Below are 16,796 nucleotides of genomic sequence, written 5' to 3'. Positions count from 1 at the left end.
CACCGCCGAGTCTACCAGAGCCGACAACTCTGCTAGGAAAGCATGGTACATTCGCTCACCATTGACGCGCGGACACCAGTCTCGTTAAACGCAAACACGTCGTCCATCTTTCCGTTTGCCGCAGCCACGTAGCCTTTGGTCCCCTGTGGCATTTGGCCGCACCCTTTCGGAAAACTAAGAAATGCAGCCCTCGGAGGTGGTGCTGCATTGCCTACTACTGCAGCAAGAAGAAGAAGTATTTTAATGATTGGAAAATGTCTATAGAGAGGTCGGCCGGATAATGGAGCATCTGGCCTGCTACTCTACGTAAGGGAGGGGGAAGAGGGGAAGAAAAGGGGTCACAATGAGGGATGATAATGGGAGGAACGAGGTGAAGGACATATTACACAACTGGTATCACAGGCGTGAGTCCAGGCCCGTGTCACCTAGGAAACGTGAAAGTGCACGCATTGTTTCTGTCGTCTGCCAACTCTGTGGCCATGCGCCTAGCAAGAGGTCCTCCGACAGTGGTCCATTGTGTAAATGTCTCAATGTATCTGCCATTGTCAGTCTTTAGCGCGCATACTCAGGGCACACCACGAGCACATGTTCTATAGTCTCTACAGCGCCACACACTGAACAGTCCTTGGAGTCTGTCCGTCCAATAATGTGCAAATATTTGCGCGTGAAGGCGACGCCTAATCGCAATCTGTGTATCAGGCATGTATGAGGGCATGGAATTCCACGCAGAATAGGAAATTTCATATCGGGATCCAGCCTTTATCCTCTGATGTGCCCACAAGGAGAAATATAATAGAAGTTAAAATAGACAGCGCACACTGTAGCCCACGTACTGTGATGAGTGCTAGCCTACGTAGATGTTTAAAGAATGTGCTCACCGGGTGCCAGCAGCTGCCCGAGTGCTTCGTGTGGCCAACGGCGGCGTGCTGGTTGTTCTTGGAATGGGTACTGCGCGTTTAAATATAGCCAGCTGCCATATTTCTGTTCCCTTTGCTGTGATCGACAACTGCCCTCACGACGTTATCCTTGGATTGGACTTTTTATCAACTCATTTTGCTATCATCGACTGCGCGACCGGCGTTCTTCAGTTGCCTCAACTGCCTCAACTCACCGATGCTCCGAGTACCGCCCCACCGCACTTGTGCTCGCTTCACGATGTGCGTCTGTCACCCGAGGCAGTTACTTACGTCACTTTGACCGCCCAGCCACAGGTTCCTGGCGGTGAATATGTGCTTCGTCCCATCATCGACGTACTTTTGAACCGGAACGTTGCTGTTCCGCATACGTTGGTCACAGTTACTAACAACGACGTCATTCTACCATTTCCGAATTTCAGCCTGTGCCTTCAAGTTATTCCGGCCGGCATGTTCTCGGCCAACGTTTCTAGTGGTTACGAATTTGAAATTAACAATCTCAATGCCGAGAGTGACTTATTAGCGCCAATTGCAGCTCACAGCTCTGGTTTCTTAACAGATTACTTCGCGAAAGTTATTGCACCTGACCTAACCTCTGCACAGGCCACGGACATACGCCTCCTGCTTCAATCGTACAGTAACATCTTTGATTTCGGTGACAGGCCTTTAGGCCGAACATCTGCTGTTCACTACCGTATAAGCATTGGTGACACGAATCCTATTCGTCGGCGTCCCTATCGTGTATCGCCTGCTTAACGTCAAGTCATCCCATCAGAAGTGGACAAAATGCTCCGCAAAGAGGTCATTGAGCTATCAGCCACCCTTTAGGCTTCGCCTGTAGTCCTTGTAAAAAGGGAAGATTGTACCTAGCGTTCCTGCGTCGATTATCACCGCTTAAACAAGATCACGCGAAAAAGGCGCCTACCCACTACCACGCATCGATAACGCCTTGGACTCGTTGCACGGAGCTCAATATTTCTCGTCCATCCATCTTCGATCCGGCTAATGGCAGATTTCAGTTGATGAAATGGACCGCGAGAAGACAGCCTTCATCACGCCGGATGGCTTGATGAAGGCTTGATGACGCCCTTTGGATTATGCAATGTTCCTGTGACATTTGAACGTATGGTGCGAGGCTACAACGTTCTGCGAGGCTACAAATGCACCACCTGTTTTTGTTACCTTAACGACGTTATTGTATTTCTTCCACGTTCGGCAGCCACCATACGCGACTCGCTGCAATTCTTGCAGTCTTCCAAAAAGCCGGCCTTCAACTGAATTCCACGAAGCGTCAATTCCTGCGTCGTCAGACGGCTGTGTTGGGACACCTCGTTAACGCATCCGGTGTCCAACCAGATCAGGAAAAACGTTCGCGCCGTACTCAGCTCCCCTGTGCTACGTACTGATACTGACGTGCGCTGCTTCGTCGGCCTGTGTTCTTACATTAAACATTTCGTCAAAAACTTTGCCGATGTTGCTTGGCCTTTGACAGATCTTCTAAAAAACAACACGCCATTCTCATGGGGCCAGGAGCAGGCCCACACGTTTTCCGCTCTCATCGGGTTTCTGACCACCCCTCACATACTTGCGTACTTCGATCCTACTCCTTCCGTATTGGAATGGCCGACAGCCCTGCTTGCGACACCTGCGGCTGCGAAGAGACGATCGCGCACCTCCTCTGTGACTGTCCACGTTACAATGTGCAAAAAAAAGTGCTCGTGACCGTGCTCGAAAAACTGGACAATCGCCCCTTCACAGAAGAGAAAGTTCTAGGACACTGGTCCAGACGGGTTTCGGCGCTCAAGGCCTTAAGGGCTTTGCTCAAGTTCTTAAGGACATGTGAATTGTGCGAACGCCTTTGACTATTGTTGCGCGTAACATCGCGTTACTGTGTGCATTTTTCTTGTTTTTTTTTTCTTCTCCCTTCCTTCTCCTTTTATTCCCTTTACCCCTTTCCCCAGCACAGGGTAGCCAGCCGGTATTTACACTGGCTAACCTCCCTGTCTTTCCTTCCCTTTTGTCTCTCTCTCTCTCTCTCTTGATCCATCTGCACCAACCGAAGTCCACACTGCACGCAAGCGGCCATGACATCGGCGCTGTTCTCGCCCAACAACAGAATGATACCAAGTACGTGATAGCTTACGCCTGCCGCCTGCTGTCACCTGCCGAGAGAAATTACTCCATCAGTGAGTGGTAGTGCGTGGCTTTAGTTTGGGTCCCTTCGGGACCCGACTGGACGGCTTGGTCGCCGAGCTTTGCGGCTCCAGGAATTTTCATTCAGTGTCCATTGCAAGACGGGATGCCTCCACAAGGACGCTGACTGCCTCTCGCGTCACCCCGTGTATCCTCCCGTTCCTGTTGCGCATGATCCCGTGACCTGCGTAATGGCTTTGACTGACATGACCGACATGCGCGCTGAACAACAACGGGACGCATCCTCTGCCGCCGCAATATCAACCCTGATGCACCGACGGCGGAACACCTTGGAGTTTTGCGTACATACGACCGCGTACGACACCGGTTCTTCTGGCCGGGTCTTTCTTTACCGCTCTCTGCGTCGTTATGCCGCAACTTGCGAATTGTCAGCGCCGGAAGAAACCTCCCCTGTCACCCGTCGGATGACTTCATCCAATTGAAGTCCCTCTGAACCATACTTTCACGTAGGCCTTGACCTGCCTGGCCCTTTTCCGACGACGACCAGAGGGAATAAGTGGATCGCCGTCACTACTGATTACGCGACACGCTACGCAATAACAAAGGCGTCGTCGACTAGTTGCGCAACAGACATGGCTGATTTTCTCCTCCACGACGGCATTCTCCACCACCGTGCAACTCAACAGTCACTTACAGATCGCAGCCGCTCGTTCTTATCTCGAGTTGTCGACGACCGCCTCCGCTCTTGTGCCACTGAGCACAAGCTGTCCCCTGCCTGCCCCTCACAAACGAATGGTCTTGCGGAACGTCTCAGTCGAACAATCACAGAGATGCTGTCGATGTACGCCTTATACAAACTCCTAGTACCAAATATACCCAAGAACATGCATCCAGGTTACAACGACGGCAGACGCAAGAGTAGAGCAGAGAAAATTATCCGAAGCTTTGGGTCAGACGACAGAGCAACCTTCGTAGACGCTGCTGAATACCCAGACAGAAATAGCTATGTAGCAGTAATCGTAGATCACACCCAAAAACTCCTTACAAGCGTATCAGTTAATACCAAACATTCCGAGACCGCAGAGGAGGTAGCCATTGCACTAGCATTGGTCTCCACGAATGCTCAGTACATCATTAGTGATTCTCAAGCGGCCATTAGAAATTATGCAAAAGGTAGGATCTCTCCTGAGGCATGGCACATCATCAGAGTCAATGAAGCAAAGTTCTCCAATGCAGAGAAGAACGGCAGGCAATTGCTCTGGTTCCCAGCGCATACGACTTTAGACATTCCAGCAATCAACCTCAACGAGGTAGCACACCGCGAAGCTCGAGGTCTCACTCGCCGAGCTGAGCAAAGAGTGACTTCCATCGGTCAGGAGAACGCGGAGGAGGAAATCTGGAGAGAAAAAGATATATTAACAAGATTTAGCGATATTACCAAATTCTATCAAAATCGGAGGCGAGTATTACCACCGCCTCACACTAAACTGAACAGAGCTGAGTCCGTTACTTGGAGGCGACTACAAACAGAAACTTATACGAGTCCCGTGCAACTAAAAACTTTCTACCCCGATATATACGAGAGCGATATGTGCAAGCTCTGCAAGTATGTTAGAGCCACCCTTCAACACATGTTGTGGGGTTGTGAAATATACCAAAATAAAATGGCAGTCTCCCCAGAAAATCTACGGGCGCGGTGGTCGGCCGTGCTGCTCAGCTCAGAACTCCAAGACCAACTTTGGGCCGTCCAGCGAGCCAAGGAAGCCGCACGGGAGCAGCAGCTCCCAGTGGCCATCTAGGCGGCCCCAGGCCCGGGCCTCCCAATCGCCGGATTCCAAATAAAGTTATCACATCACGACCGCTGCCATCGCGATGTTAAGGTCGCGCCAGGTGCTTGGGTGCTCCTCTGGTCACCATGTCCTAAGGTTGGCCTCTCCCAGAAGCTTCTCTCTCGCTACACATGGCCTTATAAAGTCCTACGCCAAGTTAACGGTGTAAATGACGAGATTTCGCCGCGACACTTTGATGCATCCTGAAGTCAGACGCCTGTTGACGTCGTGCACGTTTCGCGGCTAAAGCCATACTTCGCTCACACTTATTCGCTTGTCATGCACCGAGACTGCGCTTCTTCACCCGGGTTCTGTTACGGAAAGATGAAAGAAGAGAGAGAGGAAGAAGAATATCGGAAACGCGGGCTGCTGCGTGTTCTTGGTGGTCAGCCATCTTAACCTCCCTGACTTATCATGTATATTGTATACTGTAGAAAGACTATATTGTAAATATAGTCTTTCGATAATGGCAACAGCCCTGTAACAATATAATTGCACACAGATGCACAAATATTCTTAAGGCCGCGGATGTCGTGTAGGCGAGTAGACGTGCACTTAATGCGACCCACCGAGTCTTCAAACCATTACTTTTGCCATGTGCATAAATCTATACACCAATTGACATGTGAGTGAGTGAGTGAGTGAGTGAGTGAGTGAGTGAGTGAGTGAGTGAGTGAGTGAGTGAGTGAGTGAGTGAGTGAGTGAAAGAACTTTATGGGAGGTCCGGCGAAGAAACGAACTCATCGCGCACACGGCGCGTTTCACGTCGGGACAGGCAGGTCTAGCCCTCTGGCCCGATCGCGGCCAGCTGAACAGCCTGAATTTGCTTGTCTAGAGTGGGGCTACGCAGAAGCAAGTCCAACTTCTCCTTGCTGATCTTGGGGTATCTCGATCCGCACTCCCAGAGCATGTGTGCTAGAGTGGAGGTCTGCCCGCAGGACGGGCAGGCGTCATCGGGATATAGGTCGGGGTAAACTTCGTATAGAACGGCCAGACAGGAATATGGGCCTGTCTGTAAGAGAAACAGCTTGCGCCCTATTCACCTTGGAGTGAGGGGGGGGAAGAACCCTTCTAGATATGTAGAAGAAATTCATCACTTCGTTGTGAGCAGTGGGAGCGTCCCTGTGGCCACAGGGAGGAGGGGACTCGGCACTCCGGACAGAGCAAGCGCGGTAGGTGAGGCCGCGGAGAGCCTCGTGAGTAGACTCATTGACATTCGGGGGAGCACCCTTGACCGACCTTACGTGAGCAGTACAGCAGTAAATCGAATTATGCGTGAGAGCACACGGTCTCGAGACGCTAAGAAGACGAGCAGCTTGCTCGCCGATGCAACCGTTCTGAACTCGCTGTAGATCTCGGACCCACGATTGTCTAGCAGGACGAGGGCGATGGCGACTTGCTCGGCGACTTCGGGGCCTGAAGTGCGAATCGAGGCGCTATTGGAAATCTTGCCGCAGAAGTCGACCACGACGACGGCAAAGGTATTCCCCTCGCTGTACTACACGGCGTCGACGAAGCTTTCTCTGATGTCTCGTCGTTGCTTAATCTGTTTGAAGATCGCTGCTGCTCTGGCCTTTCGTCTGCCCTCGTTGTGGACGGGGTGGACGTTTCGGGGCACTGTGGCCACTTCGAACTTATCTCAAATGCACCTATGGATCGGGGTACTAACCATCAGGAATCCCGCAGAATGGTAACTCAGCTCTCCGAGGATGCGTTTACCTGCCGCTGTGGTGGTCACGCGAGTCACTTGCACGCGTTCTTGGGTTTTGGCAATCTTGGCGGTGTTATGTATACCCAGCTGGAGGAGATAATCCGTACGGGTCCTGAAGGGTAGCCCGAGAGCCCTTTTGACTACTTTGCGGATGAGAGCGTTGACCTTGTCTCACTCTGCACGGAGCCAGTTGTGCGTAGAAATTGTGTACTTGAAGTGGCACACTACGAAGGCGTTCATCAGCTTGAGCAGATTGTTTTACTTCATGCCTCGGTGTCGGTTTGCAATTCTGCGAACCAGGCGAAAAGCGTTGCCTGTCTTTGCGATGATCTCGTGGAGAGCCGTTCCGTTCCCGCCGCTGAATTCTACAAACATGCCCAGGAGCCGAATGACGTCGACCCTCGCTACCACCTCCCCATCACATGTACGAAGTCTGATACTACTTTCGGAGACTGGCTTCCAACCTTTGGGTCTGCCTCCGACGAAGTTCCGACTTGTTCAGGGAGTATCGAAATCCTATGGGGCGGAGATACTCCTCGATCACGTCGATCGTCTCTTACATGACTTCTTCGACTCTGCCCTCGCAGCCGCCGGAACACCTGATGCTGATGTCGTCGGCGTAAATGGCGTACTTGACGTCCTCGACACGTGCCACCCTCTCAGAAAGACCAATCATACAGATGTTAAACAGTGGTGCAGAAATGACGGTGCCCTGAGGAGTTCCCCGTCTTCCAAGGGGCGCATCTTCAGAGCGGAAGTCTCCAGTACGAAGCTTGACCTTCCTATCCGTTAAAAAAAGAGCTGACGTAACTGTGGAATCAGGAATCGAGACCCAGGTGTGAAATGGTCTTGACAATGAAGGTGTGGAGCACGTTGTCCAAAGCCTTCTCGAGGCACAGAATGAGTAGGGCCTTGACGTCTCTGGAAGGGTCATTCAGGATCTGATGCGTGATTCGTTTCATGACATCCTGCGTCGAGAACCCAGCACTGAAGCCGATCATGTTGTACGTGTAAACCTCGTTGTCTTCGAGGCACCTGTTGAGCCTGTTGAGGACGATGCGCTCCATGACCTTGCCGACGCAGGACGTTAGAGAAATCGGCCTGATGTTCTCGATATTTGTGGCCTTGCCGGGCTAAGGAATGAGCACCGTGCAGGCCGACTTCCATTCTGCAGGAACAACGCCGCTCTTCTATATCTCGTTGATCTTGTCGGTCAGAAAGATAATCGACGGGTCGTCGAGATTTCTCAAAATTGTACTGATGACTCCGTGCGGACCCGGCGCAGACTTGCAGTTGAACGCGAAGTAGGCTTGTCAGACCTCGGCAAGGGCGAAGTCTTCGTCCAGCTCGAGGTGAGGAGGGCCTCAGTACTCCGGAAATTGGGTCGCCGGGTCTCCGTCGCGCCGGACGGGGAGGTACTTCTGTATGAGTATGGAGATGAGTTGCTCGACCATGTGAGACTCGGTCGCTTCGTAAATGGCGCAGGCCAACGTAGGCTTCTAATTTGACTTGAAGCCGCTTCCGTCGAGAAGGTGCTTTAGCATACCCCAAGACTTGCCGTTGCGCATCTGTTCGTAGATGGATTCGCAGAGCTCGTCCCACTGCATCTGGTATAGCGCTTTGCAATGGTCATCGACGACCTAGTTGAGCTCCGATATCTTTTTTCGGAATTTGCGATTGAGCATTTCACCCTTCCGTCGGCGGAGCAGAGGGTTTTGGCCTCGATCTGATGGAGGAGTCTGCTGTTCATTCGCTCGACGTCGAGATTGACTTCCACTTTCTTGGTGGGCGCGGAAGCGTCGTTTTGGATGCCTTTGCACCATTCTTCGAAAGTGACGGGTGCCCTGGCTCTCCCGGGTTCTTCCCGAATCTTGTGAAAATGGTCCTAATCGACGAACGTGAATTCTCTCCCCCTACTCCGAGCCTCCTTGAAGTTGGTCTCGAAAATGTAACGGTCGCTGCCGAACTCCATGGCGGTGTCCTCCCAGCCCACGTCTTCGACGTTCCTGACGAAGGAGCGGTCGGTTGCCGAGTCCCGGGTGAGAAAGTTGACGATGCGCGTGAAAAAGCCTTGTCAGTGACCAGGGTGATGTCCATCGCGTTGGCGTCTTGCCACAGATTGTGCCGCTTGGTAGTGTCGTAGAGGTAACCCCAGGTGCCATACGGTGCGTTGAAGTCGCTGACGACGACCGAGGGTCGACAGCCGGCCAAGTCGGTCGCTTTCTTGAAGATGGTCTTGAACTGCTGGGGTGAGTCCCTGGGGTTGCTGTAGGTGTTGAGGACGAACACACTGTTTCTGCGCCGATTCCGCTAGGGCGCGTTGAGCAGGATCTCAACCTTTACATATTCGACTCTACCGCTCATTAGCTTGAGGTCGTGGATGAGATGAGGAGGCCTTTTATCGATCAAGGTACAAATCACTCGCCCCCCGGGCCGGCCCGACACGGCGCTGTAGCCCTGGAGCGAGGCGGCGCAGACTAATATTTCCTGGAGAGCAATGACCTGACATTTGACAGCAAAACACCCGAAAAACCGCTGCAGAGTGGCTTTCTTATTAGAATACCCCTGCAGTTCAATTACCAAATTCGAAAAGTCTCTTTGGATCTTTCATCATTGGGTTGGCCGGACGGACTACGACCTAACGAGGCAGTTAAGACTGCGCAGAGACTGGGACTGGGACTGTAACTATGGTAGCACGTTTTTGTGGGTGTTAAATTGTTATGCCGTCCCGGCGCGTGTTCCCGAACACATGAAGATTGCTGTCTTCGACGACGTCACGTGCAGTTCATCGATTGGCGTCAGGGACGAGGATTCCACTGAAGGACGAGCCGCCTGCCCTTAGGAGCAAAAAATTCTACGCATGGTCAGCAAATTTGTCTTCACCTTAGTGCAACTGCTATTTCAGTATGCTACTGTGTTCGACTTCTCTCAAGATGAGCACTGTACAACTATTCCATTCTCGCGTGCTCACCATCGCATTGACACAGGATCGGCACACGCTCTTCGACAGAAGCCTTACCGAGTGTCTTCATCAGAGCGCAAGATTATTGCAGACCAGGTACAAGACATGCTGAGGGAAAATGTCATTCAAGAATCGTCAAGCCCATGGGGCGAACCTGTTATTTTTGGGAAGAAAAAAGATGGCTTGTAGAGATTTTGTGTTGATTATAGGCGACTTAATGTGATTAGCAAGAAGGATGTGTACCTGTTCCCACGAATGGACGACGTAATAGACTGCGTACATTATGCCTCCTATTTTCGCCCCTCGATCTACCTTCAGGCTATAGGCAGATACCTGTGGATCACGTCGATAAAGAGAAGAGTGCCTTTGTTACACTTTACGGTTTATTCGAATTTAACGTTATACCCTTCTGGCTCTGTAATGCGCCCGCGACGTTCGAGAGATTCATGAACACGACTCTACGCTGACTAATGTGGAAAATAAGTCTTTGCTACTTGGATGATGTTATTTTCGGCCGCAGTCTTGAAGAGCATAACGAGCGTCTTAGCCTGGTTCTCAAATGCGTGGAGAACACAGATTTGATACTCAACTCTGGAAATTGTAGGTTTGGGGAGCGGCAGACATTGATCCTTGGTCATCCAGTTGACAAAGATGGAGTCATACCTGACCCCCGCAAAATTGAAGAGGTTAGTTCTTTCAAGCCTCCGGAGTCAGCGTAGAAACTGCGCGGTTTCCTGGGACTCTGTTCTTATTTCCGTCATTTTGTCCCGAAATTCGCCCACGTTGTGCACCCATTGACGCGTCTGTTGCAAAAGGATGTATCGTTCGACTGGACACCAGAACGTGAGTTATCGTTCCGTCAACTTAAGTTCTTACTGACGTCAGCGCCCATCCTGTGTCACTTTGATCCGTGTTCCCCTACCAAAATTCATATTGACGCCAGCGGAATAGGCATCTGAACATCGCTTGTTCAACGGCGAAGCGACACCGATCACGTTGTCGCCCATGCAAGTCGTTGCTTAAGCAATGCTGAGCGAAACTACACAGTCACTGAGCAGGAATGCCTTGCAGCTGTTCTTGCGGTTCAGAAATTTCCCTGTTACATCTATGGTCGCCCATTCAGCATAGTCGCTGATCACCATTCATTATGCTGGCTGGTGAGCCTTCGGGATCCGCCTGGTCTCCTAGCGCGGTGGGCCTTACGACTGCAAGAGTATGACTTTGTAGCGAAATACAGAAGCGGTCGTCATCATGCTTACCACTGCTAACGGCAAATTCTCAAGAAGACACTTTCGATGACTGTCTGGCTGCTATTTCACTTCAATTGCCGGATACGACCGTCTTCTAGGAGGATCAACGCAACGACGTCAGTCTGGAACTTCTTTTCGTCATGGCCCTGAGTCCGAAAGCCAGTGGTAGTTTTTGTATACGTGACAACTTATTGCAAAAACCAACCACTCTGCCAGCGGCGTCCGTTTTCTTCTTGTCGTCCCGAAGAGTCTCTGTGGTGCTGTGCTACATGCCATGCATCATGATCCGACATTAGGTAATCTAGGATTCACCTGTAAGCTACAACGTGTGTAAGAGCGCTTTTACTGGCCTCGCATGCGTCAAACAACAAATCAATATGTGGCTAGTTGTGACCAATGCCAACGGCGGAAACGACGTCCAACCGTCCAACCAGGTCTTCTGCAGCCGTTGATTCCCCCTCACACAAATTTCGAGCAAGTCAGCGTGGACATCGTGGGCCCATTCCCACGTTCATCCAATAACAATGGATGGATCATCGCTTGTCTAGACCAACTTACACAATACGCAGAGACCGCGGCAGTACCGCCATCGACGCTGTGTCGCAGCTTTCTTGTTGCGTTATGTCATCCTACGCCATGGCCGATTTCGCGTGATCAGAAGTGTCCGCGGTCGTCAATTCGTGGTCGACGCTGTTCAAAAGCGGCTTAGCCTATGCGGAACAAAATTTCGTCACCCAACACCGTACCGTACCGTCCGCAAACCAACGGTCTTGTTGAAGGCACGAACCGAACCTTGAAGAACATGCTATCCATGTATGTGTCCTCTAGCCACAAGAACTGGGATTATATGTTCCCATTCATAACATACGCCTACAACACTGCGAAGCATGAGGCAACGAATTCGAGCCCTTTCTATCTGTTTTATGCTCGGTCGCCGCGCAGCTTCCTCGACACGATTCTGCCGTTTTCTCTAGACGCTAAGGATTCTGTCGCCAAGACACTTTGCCTCGCCGTGTAAGCCCGCTGAATAGCACTCGTCCGCACACTCGCATCGCAAACCGCTCTAAGGATCGGTACGACAGTTCCCATCAAGCTATTTATTTTGAAAAAAGGTGACCGATTGCTGCTATAGACACCACAACGCAAGCGTGGCTTGTGCAGCAAGCTCTTGCCACATTATATGAGCCCATTCGTTGTTTTAGATCGCCTGAAAGACTTAACTTACACAGTTGCATGGGTTTCGTCTACAGATCGATGTTCCAAGTACACCCAGCCTGCTAATAGTGACTCTCCCAGTGGGCTTCGTCTGCGAAAGGGGCATTGTAACGTGGCGACGAGTAGATAAAAGAATAGGAGGACGGCGAGCTGAGTGGCAGACGAGGCACCATTTCGCTGGTGACATTGGGGCGAGCTGTCATCCATCCAGGTCTTCATCTGTAAATAAACATCGATCATCCGTAAAAGTATTATGCTACAGTTTTCCGACTGTTTTAGCCCTATATAACGCTAAATTTTCACTATTCTTTTTATAACTATTCCAAAGTTTTTTATGTATATCAGTTATCCAATGACATTTAGTATATTTCGCGCATGCATCACATGTCTTACGACGATGTCCTTCCTGTTACACTCCCGGGTAGGACTCACAGTACTGACAAGCAAATACATATGTGTATAGCATAGGTCCGCATGACAATGTTCATTAGTACATGGTGCTGCAACAACAGTCGAGGAGCAGTAATCCCTTACAATTCTAGAAGTCAAGCGAAAGTTCCATAACGCTGCACTCGGAAGCGGCTATGCAGTGCATAAGTACGTTCTCACAACGTCAGTACCAGCCGAACAGATGTTCTCTATCGCTGGGCCTTCATGCATAAGTTAAAGGAAGAGTGGGTGGAAAGGAAAAAAGTTGACATGCTTTACCTGAACGTCTGGCTGACACACGTCTGATAAGTTATAGCGAAAAAAAAAGATTTTATATATGTGTAAAGCTTTACTAACACCCATTTTATTGCACATAATGACTAGAACCTGAAGAAACCGACAAACTTTATTGGTGTCGCGTAACATTAGCTGATTAGTTTCGAGTATCGATAAGTTATGAACCATATGTATAATTTTGAAACCAGAGACAACTGTTTCATTCTCGTTCGCTATAAATTCTTGCAAAATATGCCAAAACTCTGCCATGGCTAGTTACTTAAAGTTAAGTTTTGGTAGTATCGGTGGAATTGCAAAACTATCGACAACGCTATCAACAGCGCGTTAGCAAACAAGGTTTACTATCAATCGTGTTATCGATGCTATTGATAGTTTAAAACCAGAAATATGCTGTCAATATTCAATTTATCGGTACTTCTGCCTCACTAGCACTTTTTATGTGTCCGTGGTGTAAGGCTCGGCGTAGTGGGAACACATGATATTCTTGAACCAGCCCAGTTTTATGCACTTCTGATTTTGTACTGGCTTCGGTGAGGAAGGCGGCACAGGATTTCGAATGTGACCGGCCTATCTCTACATAAAAGCCAGACAGCTTCCCTGGAGTTTATTCTTCAAGAAAGAAGACTTGCTCAAGTGGTGAACGCCAGCGATGAGAGAACCGCTGGTTGGTTTCCTAGATTTGATTTAGCACCAACCGCTCCAGCAATTACGAAATGGATGCACGTTGAGGCACACGTTATGCGCGTCACAATATCTTGACGGCCATGATAAAAATTGTTGTTTATAAGAATGCTCACTAGCATTTATGAGCTTTCCATAAAGTGAATGCAATAAATTCAGGACAGCAATTTTCTCCCGATGCTCTGAGTGGGCACAGTATTTCCGGCATTATACTTGTTGCCAAATGAATCGACCGATACTTTCCGAAGAGAAAACGTGCAGCGCGTCTTCGAAATATTTCACTCTTTTAAGTGTATCTTACATGCAATGGCTTCAAAATAACAGCACATACGCGCCAAGTATCATCGCCAAAATACGTGCATTATAAGCTGAAATCTTAAATCGGAGAGGGCTTTGCTAGCCTGTGTCGGAAAACACAAATACTTGCAGCTGCTCCGCGAACATTTCAAATGTGTTTACATCATGAAATGATACCTGTAAAATTTTCTTCAGAGTAGATATAATCGTGCGTATCCTAAACAGGTGTTCGGTTCACGTAGTAAGCAAACACTACCGGTGCTATGACCCTATTTCGAATAAGCGAATACTGTCAACACCATGATCTGAAATACTTCATGACATCAAAATTGATGCTACAAGACTTCCCCTAATGTGAGTTGTTCGGAAATGTTTGCGACTCACAAGAGACAATACATCGGAATGAATACGAAGCTTCACAGAAGGCGACCCTTTACCAGATGTTAGGGTGATTGTCTGAGCGCGTTACAGTCGAAAAAAGAACTTGGCTTTCATACTTGTTTACAGATAATACGTACATATACGAGGCGTACTCAGTGTTTCAGAAAGGAGAAGAGATAATGAAAGATATCCGAGGGAAGCTTTTTGACTGTGTTGCACATTATTTTGTAGGTCATAACGGCGCCTACGAGAGGCAATACTCAAGTACTATTGAGACATACTTCCAGTTTCATTCTGCATATTCGACTGCACAATAAAAATATATAGTCAAACATTAAGAGATATTAAACTGGCTACGAAATGATGAATTGTTCAAGGATTCTTTTCATACCTACTTCATTGCAGGCTTCGTCGTGGTACTGCTCCAAAAGTTCCTCACCGTGCACCAGATAACCCTTTTCGGCAGCCTGTTGCTCTGGGTGCCGTTGATTGGTGCAGCCTTCGCTCCCAACATCACGTGCATGACACTTACCCTCGGTGCTCTACATGGTAAGCGTGTTCACTTCAGATGCTTGGCATAGCGCCATCATTACTTGATATTTCTCTAGCGCTTGCGCTGCTACAATCCGCTGTTTTATGAACGTATTCATGTGCATGACTTTATTACCCGCCGAAACAAAAGTCTGGCTTCTATAGAGTCCTTTTACGCACAGCACCATGAAGCCGAAGCGAATGCTCAATAATGCACAGTTTTCTGGTTTCGCCATTATCTCCAGCTTTTCTTATCAGTCATGATTGTTTTAGTTCTCGAAATGAAGCGCACTATATAGTACGCATTTAGACCTGTCGAAAAAGCGAGCAGAGCATTGTCCCTACAAGCCAGGGTGCCAGGCAACGTATCCAGTAACCGGAAGCCCTGTAAAACAATGTCTGGCACAGCCTTCCTCATGCGCCTACACTACAAAAATTTTCACGTCGGCATTTACACAACGGAAATCTTCTCCAGAGTTCGCTGTCAGAGTGACTGCGCGTATTAGACACAATACCATCAAACTACAAAAAAACTATTGATGGGGTTTTGCGTGCCAGAACCCCAATCTGATCATCTGTATGTTGTATTTTACCCATTCATTGTATTTAAAGAATAATAAACTGAAACTGAAACTGATTATGAGGCATGCTGTAGTGGGGGACTCCGGAATAATTTGTACCGCCTGAGGTTCTTGCACGTAAATAATAATAATAATAATAATAATAATAATAATAATAATACCTTTATTCTTAAAAACAAGTGGTACAAAGTGCCAAGGCATTAGGAAATGCACCCAAATCTAAGTACACGGCTGTTTTCACATTTCACCCCCATCGAAACGCGCCCGCCTTGGACAAAACCCTTATTAATATTTTGGCCCTGAAGAGCTTACTTTTTCTTACAGCTATCTAAAATTTCACAGTTCACTTTGAGGATTTGTGCATATTATTGTTGCTTTTTAAACTTTAAACGTTATCGACCAAATTTAGTACTTTTTCCTCCAAAAGCAGGAGAAGACCTACTGTTCACACGAGTTGGTCCACATGTCTATGTTAGTGACCTGCACGAGATTGTTCAGGATTGCACTGGGCAAACTTCCGTCCTTAAGCTTGTCTTTCTTACTAAATCTCTTTTTAATGCTGGTGACGCCTGCGATGGTATTGATGGAATATCTGACCACAATGCTGTGTTAATTTCAGTTCCTGGCATCGTCCCTAAATCCCGCTATATCTACCGCACATATTCTGATTTTAACCACGCTGATGATTTGGCAATACCGGACGCCCTATGCGATTCTTTTCATGAGTTTGAACTAATAGGTACCACTAGTGATACTAATACCTTGACAACGTGCTTCGAAAATCTTGTCAGTAGGTGTATCAACCTTTTTATTCCTTTAAAAACCAAGAAAACACACTGAAATTCCTTGAATGACTAGGGACCTTATGCATTTATCACGTCGTGTGGCCAGATTACGCCGATTGAAACGCTCTGGTGACTTAACAAGCCTCATGCAATTTCATAGCGCTAAAAAGGAACTCTGTTCTAAAATGGCTGCTGCAAAAAAAAAGTTACAAGGTAACCTTGGCGAAATTAATGCTGGCTAATCCCCGAAAATTTCTGAAAGCTATCCTACCACCTGGGTCATCCTCGGACACGTTATTAATTAACAATGTTGCAGTTTCTGAATCGCAGACAAGAGCTCCTCCTTTTAACACCTACTTCCACTCTGTGTTGACGACTGATAACTCTGTAACCCCAGTTTTTCACTCCGAACCATACCCTACAATCGACGATATATCGCTGTCTACTGAGGGTGCACTTAACATAACCCTTAACTTAGACACCAAGAAGTCGTGTGGTCCCGATGGTATCCCGACTGTATTTTTTTTCACGTTCGATACTCTCTTTGGTGAAGCAGATATATATCTAACAATTATCTTTAGAAAATCTCTCTCAACCACCACCGTTCCTTTCTCGTGGAAACCTGCTTCAATTTCGCCCTTATTTAGGTCGGGTAACGTTCAATTGTTATCTAACTATAGGCCAATGTCCTTAACACCACACTCATGTAAATTACTCGAACACATTATCTTTAAAGAAAATATGGAATTTCTTAAAACTAACAAAATTTTAGGTCCTTT

At 48.4% G+C, this 16,796-nt stretch overlaps 1 protein-coding gene across 1 annotated transcript in view; it reads left to right on the top strand.

Moving 5' to 3' along the window:
- Nucleotides 1-16,796, top strand: part of LOC126524697 (uncharacterized) — a 96,954-nt gene that overhangs the window by 63,673 nt on the left and 16,485 nt on the right. The window contains exon 3 of the mRNA XM_072286967.1: nucleotides 14,526-14,669. Within this exon, the coding sequence (XP_072143068.1) occupies nucleotides 14,526-14,669 (144 nt within the window). The remainder of the gene's footprint in view (nucleotides 1-14,525; nucleotides 14,670-16,796) is intronic.

Source organism: Dermacentor andersoni, chromosome 3, assembly GCF_023375885.2.
Source record: "Dermacentor andersoni chromosome 3, qqDerAnde1_hic_scaffold, whole genome shotgun sequence".
Taxonomy (NCBI): Eukaryota; Metazoa; Arthropoda; class Arachnida; order Ixodida; family Ixodidae; genus Dermacentor; species Dermacentor andersoni.
This window is presented reverse-complemented; position numbering and strand designations above follow the sequence as displayed.